The 10,677-nt window shown below is 36.6% G+C and overlaps 1 protein-coding gene across 1 annotated transcript; it reads right to left on the minus strand.

Moving 5' to 3' along the window:
* On the minus strand, positions 1-10,428 carry LOC111052192. Its single transcript, XM_022338827.2, has 4 exons — positions 10,049-10,428; positions 5,081-5,214; positions 3,037-3,328; positions 1-996 (listed from the first exon to the last, which is right to left on the minus strand). Exons 1-4 carry the CDS (start codon positions 10,216-10,218, stop codon positions 291-293), a joined length of 1,302 nt encoding a protein of 433 aa, XP_022194519.1. The 5' UTR covers positions 10,219-10,428; the 3' UTR covers positions 1-290.
* Between the last annotated feature and the right edge of the window lie 249 nt (positions 10,429-10,677).

Genomic DNA, 10,677 nt, shown 5'->3' on the forward strand with positions numbered 1-10,677 from the left:
TTAAAGTAAAGTAAAAAATTAAAAGTAATTAAACGTAATTTTATATAAAATTCAGAATAAGCCTTTTGTAAGGCTTACTCTATACTTGAATTTTATACAGAAAATTTGCGAAAATTCACATTTGGGGGAGTAGTTATGGTAGTCTAGTCTTTGGTATAACAGCAGCGCACCTGGAGGTAGCCTGGCAGCATATTCTGGCGCCGCGGCGAACCTATGCTGTAACCAATCTATTATTTTTTACATTTTAATACATTTAATACTCAATTATTTTCAAATGCTTTCACCAGTTATTATGAGTCTAATCCCATATATGTGACACCTTCAGTCAGCACAAGATCAGACAATATTGGTGGAAATAACTCAAACTTCTGATAGTACTTATCTTTTAGACTTAGATATAACTCCATGAACTTCCAGGGATCCATTTTATTGTAGTAGATGTCTTTGGTCACAAACAGCTGGCGATTACACTTGGAGCCGACACTCTTCGATTTCAGACCGTACTTTTTAGCAGCCTGGTGAATTTGGCTGCGCTCCTCGTTGGAGAAGTCCTTGGCAAAGACTAGCTCCGAGGGGCCGTCGGTCTCGCGCTTGAACTGCTGCAGCACTTGGTTGATCTTCTTGAAATCGAACTTGCCTCCGAAGCCAAGACCAGCGCGGCTGATGACGCCGGCCGCCTCCACAGGCTTCTCGATGCCTTGCTCGTTCTTGCCGAGACCGCCTCCAGTCCAGCCCATCATCTTCATCATTTTGAGGCCGACGTTGTCCGCCATGACCTCGGGCTCAGCTTTGGCTGCACCGGCCAGTACGTCACTCTTCTGCACATCTGCGTCGCGAGCGCTCAGCTCCTCTCTGGTGAGCGTTGTCGCCACTTTCAAAGTGTAATATTGTCGTTGCAGCTTCCACATCATATACTCGCACGATGCCGATTTTGTTTTATTTTTCACTTGCCCTTCAGTGATAGCAGAAATATTGCCAAACGTTGTTACACACCTCCTACAACAGTAAAATTCCTATGTCAAAATACAGTACTCATAATTCTTTTCATTTTCCAATGTTGGACTATCATATTTAGTTATTACATTTTATAATAATAATAAATTTATTTGTTCACAGTAATCATATAAATAGAGTTGAGCCAACAAGCATAGTAAAAAATACACTCTCTACATAACAATTATAAATAACAATGCTACACAATTTTTATGGTGAAGGTTATAATATAATATTTCATATGAGAATTAAATAGGATCTGATCACTCTCAAACATGATCACCCACAATTTGTCTTATTTCTAATACTTTAACCACATAAATGAAAACTCTATTTTCTCATCCATCAAATTCGACGATAACACCATTAACCTGTCCTCATTATTTACTATATTACAATATATGTCCAAAAAAATAATTCTACATCCTCTATACATGGAGCAGCGCAACAAAAAATGTTCTAGAGTCTCTAATTCTCCGTAATAGTTACAGATAGGGCTGTTTCTAGTAGAGTTAATCCAGACTCCTCTATTCTTAAACAGGTATACTCCCTTGTCTGATGCTAGTCGAAGCTGGGTTAGAATTCTAGTCTTTGTAAATGGTATTTTCATCCTAAGCTGCTCTTCAAGATTTGAAAGAGAATTTATTTTTCTATAAAGGGGACAGGTTGCTGAATCTAAGGCCAATCTTTGATCTTCAAAAAATAGAAATCCTGTATACCCCTCCAAATTTTTCTGACAGAGAGCCTACAAGTATCCCATCAAGAGAAAACTCATTCGCTATTTCCAACTGATACCCGGACAAGACTACATGTCTTTATTTGCACAAACCAGTTATCCGATGTATTAGCTGTCTCCGTCGACTCATTTGCTGCAAAGCTTGCCAGTGTCTAAGACAAATAGAAGGGTACCTAATGTTGAGCATAGACAGCACTCTGCTAAGAAATTTCAGCCTTCTACAAAGTACATCGGAGTTTAGTTTGACTCTATTTGTTTCTAAACGTACTCCCCAACTCGGCGTGCATTGACTCAAAAAGAATAGCTTTTTTAAGGATTGTAATTGGGTCTCCTATGATACTTCAAGATTGTGGAACCCCCATACTTCCGAGCCGTACATCAAAGCGGGTAGAACAACAGAATCGTAAAGTTTCTTACATTTTATTGCTATTTTTATTTTTGCTTCAGTTTTCTCAATAATCAATTTATTTTTAGACTGTATTTGTATTGTTTGCCAACAACCTGATTCAAGCAGTATCAAGCACAAGTTCAGCTTCAACGAGCTGTGTCAAGTGGTGGAGAGACATAACTTTATCCCAAACTTCCCATGTCATCAAATATCAGTCATTCTATTTTAAAATACTACTCATTTCACAACAAGCTTGAAAATAACTAAGAATACTCATTAAATAATAAAAATGTTTATGTTTGCCAATATAAGTAGCAAATAGGAAATTATACAACTGGCTTATCTATTCTATCCCAAAACTGTTTCAATCTAAAATTTAGAGCAATCAAGAACCGATTAATTACCGTGTATGTTATTGACTGACTTCTTCACTGGTGATTTCGTTAAACAAACCCTATAAACCAATATTTCTGAATTTTTCAAAGCTATATATTTTGAACAAAAATTGAGAAACCATAAAACTATCAACAAAACATTTGCAATAAAATTTTTCTCCAATATCCAGATTGGTATCAAATTTGAAGTTTAACTAATCTTAAATCTCAATTTGATCAAATCGGTCTATAGTTATTATCGGCATACACACGCAATAATTCTTGAGTCCAAATTGAGAACAAGCCATGTCCGTTCAAATATTTCATATTAACGAATGTTTTATATGAAATAATATATATTATTTTGAACTTTATAGTTTGCACTGTAACAGTACAAATTACTCAAATCACTAAAAAATTGAGATTTCGTCAGAAAACAACATATCATAGAGAAATGACTGCATAACATAAGTTTATAAAATTTATGCTAAAATATTATTTAATATCATAGCTTATGCTATTTTTTCTCTATGGTAATATCTTACCAAATAAGACAATTATCTTTTGGCTCCTGTTTAAGCTCATGGAAAAACTGCATTTTCCAAGTAGATGATGTTCTTTGTAAATTGTTAAGATACTGGCTTGTATCAGAGGAGACTATAATATATATTGAGCCACATGGCCCAGAAATGCTCTTCATTTTGTGGAGTGTCTGTAGAGCCTCAGGCGACAATTCATCCTCTTCTTTCCTGGTAAATCCATTCCTCAAAGCTTTCGAAACAACATTTAGTTGCTTTCCATCACGTTTACTAGTTTCTTCAGTTCTATGTTTCGTCCCTACAGGATAATGAAATCCATATTAGTTTGACCCATAGTATAGACTTACTAGAATAGCTCTCAACAGTACCTAAGATTATTTTTACAACACTCAGTCTCTATTGCCTCAGATCTTAATTAAGTTTACTGAGTCTACAAATTTGTAAATAGCAACTGTAACTGTAATAAAATCAAATCAGATCGTTTATTGCACAAAAAATATATTATATAATCTTTTTAAATAACATAATTGTGCTACACGTCAGCAAAAGAAAACTTGTACGCCGACGTGAGTCTTGACATAACTTAATATTACTCACTTCTCACTTGTACACATTTTGTACACTAATTAACTTTATACACACATAAGATCTATGAAAAGATAATGAAAAGGAAATATTACTAAACCTATAATTTAGAAATGAAATTGGAACTATTATAATCAAAACTGAATAAAACTAAATAATTAATTGAACTGAAAAATGCTCCTTTATCCAATTATGTAAGACTTTAACTTAAGGTTTTTTATTAGCCATTCCCGGGCCCTCTTAAATACGATATACTTCTTCGGGAAAGAGGACTGTCGACTCTTTTAATCATAATAAGGTTTTGGGTGATCTGTCTGGTTAGCACAGAACCTCTTTGAAAATTTTTAAAATTCTTCAGTTAAATACATGTTTCTTTGAAGCCTTTAAAATAAACAATCAGTCTTATAGTTAAGAAATTTGAATTTTCAAACAACGAGGCACTTTGAAAGTCTGTAGGACATTTCATTATGGTTTTAATCACTAATTTTTGTAAAACAAATAATAGTTTTAAAGTTGTATCAAATGTCCCTCTCCAGATACAATTACAATATTGAATTAAAGATTGGAATAAAGCAAAGTAAACAGTTTTTAGTAACTATAGACTTAGAAAACTACGAAACATGTGTATTTTTAGGTTAACCACTCTCAATTTTTTACAAAGATGACTAATGTGAGCTAACTAGCGCAAATTCTCATCAACTAAGATACCAAGGTATTTGAAGTTATTAACACAATCAATAACCTCATGACAAGAGGCACATGGATAGCTGTTACAAGCATTATTCAAGCAGAGCCTGTTAAAATTTAGGTCTGATTTTGTTGTGGGACTGAAGGTCATGTATTTTGTTTTACTAAGATTCAATTTTATATAATTATGTTTCAGTTACGAAGAAACCTCTCTTCATTTGCTTGATAACCTCTTCCCAAGATTTTTCCTGAAATATGAGTGCTGTGTCGTCAGCAAAACAAAGGACCTTAGAACCCACTGAGTCAAGTATAACAGGAAGGTTATTAACATAGATTAAAAATAAGATTGGTCCCAATACAGTCCCTTGAGGTGGTCCCCAAGTGACATCTCTTACTTCACTGATATTAGCACCACAGCTAACAACTAGGCGTCTTCCACTGAGATAACTTTCAAAGTATTGAAAAAAACCATTGCTATAATTATTAGAGGTAATAAACGTCCCCACTTTTACTTATTAGGTTGCAAGGGTGGTCCTAATGTAGTAGTGCTATGTATAGGCACCATGAGCATATGAACATATACTTTGAGTATGATCGATTTGATTGATTGTTCTTTTTCCACAAAAGTAATTTGTGTACATGCTACAATTAACCTAAATTTCAACCTTGGAAATAATTTTCAATCATTTGTTTCTAGTAAGAATACTTCTAAAATTATATAAATGTATGTTATTCATAATTTAGACCATACCCTATTGTGAACAGTGTTCTAATTTACCTTTAGCTTTTGCTTCAGCAGCATCAGAAGCTGCAACAAATGTTCTCTGTAAACGCTTTTTCTTCTGTTCACGATAATCCACTTCAACATCTTTGGAAAGTTCCTCCACCAGTTTCATCAAATTTTCTGTATACCTGGAAAATATTGTAAAAAGTACATCATTACTTTTTAGGCTGCTACTTTTTACTTTATAGGCCCAATGAAAATACTTATTCTCTAACATTGTATTCTCTTTAATAATGATAATATGAGTAGGCTTATGAACCATTTCATATCAAACTTCTAGTAAATAGAGTTCGATTTCAGATATATCAAATTAAGAACAGTTTTGGTAGCTATTTTAAATTTTACTATTCTTCGATAGAATAACATGGTCTATTTTAACCAAATGTTTTGCTGATGTGATAAACAAATGAATCTATACTTTAGTAGCTTAAAGATTTCTGGAAGGACTCAGATTCTTGACTACCAGACTCTTCCGGTTACTTTTGGTGTGCCTCACGGATCGGTGCTGAGTTCCTAGTCATTATAAATGACCTTGACGATCACTGTTCCTCTCTGATGTTTGCGGATGATGCATCTCTGCTTGTGTTAGACTGCAAACTCAGCTGGAGCAGTCATATATAGCAGGTAACCATCTGACTCTTGCTCCCAGCTCAATCAAGATAAGGGGCATGGGTGACAGAGAGGTATCTTGTGATAATGTTTCACTCTCTCTTCCATTACCACATCACCTATGGATTGCCGATGTAGGGTCATTTTGCAGGGGCCACTGATGTCCTTAGGATGCAAAAAAGGTCTTGATACGCGCCTCTTCAGACGCCGCTAAGGAATTGCACCTTTAATATGGAGAAATTCTACAACATCTATGTTCATAGAGTAAATATTATTAATATTTTATGACACTTGAGTTGCTAATACAAAATATATTGTATATCTATGTGTGTGGATAATTTCACGTTCATTAAATTGTTTTTGTAAAACCCCCATCACTATAGAATATTAGTTGGACACATTCTGATTGGACACATTGAACAACATTCTGCATTTTAACAAGTATGATTTTGCCCGCTTTTCAGTCACCCAAACAGCTATTGATGAAACTATTATTCAATACAGAGCTGAGAGCGCATGCGCCAATGTGATTTGCTCCCCACGGACAAGTATGTAGTACGTTACAACGGAGCCTATGTAATCTACGTAGATCAAGTAGAATTCAATTCAATTCAATTTTCTTTCCATCCATGACCAGTCTTTACACTGGATAGATTTCGTCAAAAGAAATTAAAAACACAAACGTTCATAAAATTTACACAAACTATCGAGATGGCATGTCAAAGAGACAAATAAAACGACTGATCTCCTCTTAACTCAAGGAATAGAGTGGAAGTTTGAGGAGTTTATCTCGAAGCACATTTTTAAATCTTCCAATTCGCGGAGACACAATGGGAGCCTGTTGAATATTTTCAGGGTGCGAATTGAGAAACTGTTGTGTGATCTGGCCAATCGCAATCGTGGCAGGTCTGTATCATCACGTCTTCTAGTAGAATAATCATGAGCCTGGCCTCTCACTTGAAATTTATGTAGCTGTTCTTTTAGAAGCAATAACGAGGTAAGCAGGTACTGACTGAAGACTGTGAGGATCCGTAGTTCTTTGAACAGTGGCCGGCAATGTTCCAGGTATGACGAGAATGTAATGATGCGGATCACCTTTTTTTGAAGAAGCAGAATCCTCTCACAACAACCCACATGTCCCCACAGCACAATCCCATACTTAATATGTCTGTGGAACAAAGCATGGTATGCAGTCACCAGGTAGCTTCTTGGCACAATGCTCCTCAACCTGCGCATCAAGTAAGTCACCTTGGAGAGACGGTTACAGACCATGTTGATGTGCTGGTACCATGACAGTGAGGCGTCTATCATAAAACCAAGCAGCTTAACCTCCGGATCGCCAAAGGAAGGCGGTCTGCGTCTCAGAGTGCATAACATGTTCTGCATCTTAGTCTGGTTCATGCACAGTCTATTTGCTCCAAACCACGAACTGGCCTCTTCAAGCAGCTGGGCAGACCTGAGGATGGCCAATTGGGGATCTTCATCCTGGGCAACAAGAGTGGTGTCATCCGCAAACAATAATGCTTTTCCATCCATGCTGAGATCGTTTATGAAGAACAGGAAAAGAAGAGTGCCCAGAATAGATCCTTAGGGAACTCCATGGTTCACTTGTAGTGCCTCAGATGTGGCTCCATCCAGAGTAACCACCTGGGTACGTCCAGAAAGGTAATCCTGCATTGTTCTCAGGACGGCTCCACCAACACCATATCTCACAAGTTTTCCAAGCAATATATCATGGGAGACACAATCAAATGCTTTGGTTAGGTCGCAAAGGGTCATGGCGACTGAATGCTTGTTATCCATTGCCCTGAGTATAGAATCAATCAGGGACTGAACAGCGCCTGTAGTAGATCTTCCTTTGCGAAATCCAAGTTGTTCTCTTGTGAAAAGCAAATTCTCCTCAAAATAGGTAGATAGCTGGGTAAACATTACCGACTCATAGATCTTAGAGAATGCCGGTATTATAGATATGGGTCTGAAGTTTGACAGTTCTTCCGGGTTACCCTTTTTGAAAACTGGTACAGTCCTGGGGATCTTTAATAAATCTGGAAAAACACCCTGTTTCAGGCAGCTGTTAATCAGACCACTCAGAGGAGAAGCTATTGCAGACTTTAATAGAGCAGTTGATATGCAATAAACATCAGGACTATTTGAGTTTTTGTATCCTTTCACAATTGCTATCAAATCCATTTCGGTTACTTGCTTCCATTCAAAAATCCTGCAGGTATGAAATGGAACTCTGTTGACTGCATTTTCCACAGATCCTGGTGATGCCTCCATAATCTGGTTTACTGAGTTGACAAAGAAGGTATTGAAATCATCTGGATTTGCACTCTTATTTCTTGATTCATTTATGACATTCCAGGCTGCCTGACAGGGATTTGAAGCATGCCGTATAGTTCGCTCAATACTGGACTTCTTGGCTTCACCAATTCCCTGATGATAGACTATCTTGACTCTGAGATATGTATTGTAGTATCTTGACTTCATCTCAGTACACGTGGTAGACTTGTACAGACTATTAGCAACAGTAACAAGCGCTCTAATGCTGGCTAATTCCTGTGTATACCACAAATTTCTAGAAGTTGCTTTTAAATTACATTTACTACCTACAAATACAGAAGGCCGCTTTGATCTGAGGAAAGAAATCATCAAATATACTTATGAACCTGTTAAAGAACAGACTGAAAGCCATAGCAGATTCACTTACACCGATAGTAGTCTCCCAGATTACTCTTTTCAGCGCTCCGACAAAGATCGCGACATTTGACTCATCAATTTTTCTATGAGTGAATTTGTATCTTGAGAACCAATCTGGTATATTGTTTACAGCTTCACTTAGACCAGAGACCTTCATGATTAGAGCATGATGATCAGCCACAACAGGGTCCACCACTTCAATTTTGTAATCCCATGAATTCAAGGTTGTGACAATCGAGTCTAGACATGAATCTTTCCTTGTTGGTGCTCTGTTTGCTATAAACATGCCAAAAGTTTTCATTAGAATGGTGAAACTGTTTTCAGTGAGACTCTTTTCCTGGAGGTGAATATTGAAATCACCACACATTATTATTTGGCATTGAAACTGACAAAGAAATCTGAGACACTGTTCCAACTTGTCAAGAAAAATGGTTACATCACCACTTGGTGGTCTATAAACTGATAATACAATGACTGAGTTGTGCTGACATTAGACAGCAGACTATTCAAGAATAGAATCTGTACAAAAAACTTCAAGGTCGATTGGTTTAACTTCCAAGTATAACCTATTGTCAACATAAACTGCGGTACCACCGCACATCAAAGAGTTTCTACAGTCCACACTGACCATAGTCAAATTTCTAATGTTACGATGAAGCTCCTTGGATTCAAGTGATTCGTATAATAACATCATCACCATACTTGGAGCATTGTCACCCACTGTTCAGGAAGCTGGTAATACTTACTGTCTTCAATCAATATGTGCTGAGCTCCCTTGTGCTTCTGAAAGGCCAACTTCACACACTCCAAGCAAGAGGCCAGATCCAAAACTACTCAAACTAGTGGGCGAGACAACATTGATCTTCCCTACTCTAGATTGGCTAAGCTGCACACTTACTACCCTATGCGCGCATTGAAAATCTATAATAGACTTCCACTGCAGGTGCGAGACCTGGATGGAAAAGTGTCCAAGAAAGTGCTCCGAGAGAAACTGATTAACCTCCCTCTCTATTCTTTGAATGAGAAGATTGTAAGCTTTGTCAGTATTTTTGATCGGCCATCTTGAGATAAATGTAAATTTTTGAACGTTTGTGTTTTTATTAAATGACAATGTGTATCCGGTATATAGGCCTACACTGGTCACAGACGGAAGAAAAATTGAATTGAATTGTAGGCTTCAGTTACAATTTAATGTCGCATCTTCTACATTTTGGCTCCATGTCAGCCAGTGTGTGGATCGGTGGTTTGCTAACGCTGACCTTCATTGGGCAGTGGCTGCCCACACTGGTAATCCAAGGGCAATGAAAACTGAAAAAGGCCAGCTTGGCAAACAACCCATCCACACACTGGCGCTGGCCGTCGTTGAGCCAACATGTAGAACACAGAATAAATTAGCCTAAGCGATTGTCTGAAAAACTATTGAACTGCTATCAAACATTATTTATTATTAAACACTTTCAAACATTAAACGTATTATAGATTATCAAACCGTCATCAAATTTTCAAATAGATATTTGGTCAGAACAGGGACATTTAAATGTTAGATAAACGTTTATTCAACATCAAGATTGAAAACCCAATGTTTAATAAGCATTGGATATTAGGTACCTTAATAGATTTATTAAATGTTTAAAGAACATATTTTAAATATACCTGCATCCAAGGAATTCGACATTGTAGAAGACCTGTGCAAGACATACTAATCTTTCTACAGGATATTTGCCTTTATTTGCTAATATAAATGACTTCTTCAACTTCCAGTGATCATCAGCTTCAAAACTAGATCTATATTTATCGATGTCCCAATCGGTATCGAAACTCATTTTGGTAATAAACTGATTCACGCTAATCTAGAATAGGCCTACTACTGGAAAAAAATAATACGGTGAATATTCAAAAATGTCAAGACAGTCAACACTAAAAGAACAAAATGAGGTACGTTAAGATTTATCACATTGTTCACATTTCACAACACTACATAATAGGCCTACATCCAAAACAACATCAACATCTAGATAAACCACTCTCGGTCCAACGAGCTAAAATATAGTAAACTATAGAGTGGCTGAGTGACCACTATTCCTGTTACGAATTGAACATGGGCAGCCATTACAGAGAGAGGCAAAAGCGGCGGAAAATTTGAATGGCCCTATTGATATAATGGAAACTTGCATAAAAGACAAGGTGCAAATCAGTTATATTTAATAAATATATTTGACAAATAAAATATGATTAACTATTTTCAAAAATAATGAACAGTTAAATTCATCAGATATACCAGT

Source organism: Nilaparvata lugens, chromosome X (assembly GCF_014356525.2).
Source record: "Nilaparvata lugens isolate BPH chromosome X, ASM1435652v1, whole genome shotgun sequence".
Lineage (NCBI taxonomy): Eukaryota > Metazoa > Arthropoda > Insecta > Hemiptera > Delphacidae > Nilaparvata > Nilaparvata lugens.

Excerpts from the sequence above, each read along its gene's own strand:
- LOC111052192 (XM_022338827.2), bottom strand. The coding sequence starts at position 10,218 with ATGAGTTTCGATACCGATTGGGACATCGATAAATATAGATCTAGTTTT. Across the intron at positions 3,329-5,080 it reads TGCTGAAGCAAAAGCTAAAG|GGACGAAACATAGAACTGAA; the intron begins GTAAATTAGAAC and ends ATTATCCTGTAG. Across the intron at positions 997-3,036 it reads AAAGATAATTGTCTTATTTG|GAGGTGTGTAACAACGTTTG; the intron begins GTAAGATATTAC and ends TTACTGTTGTAG.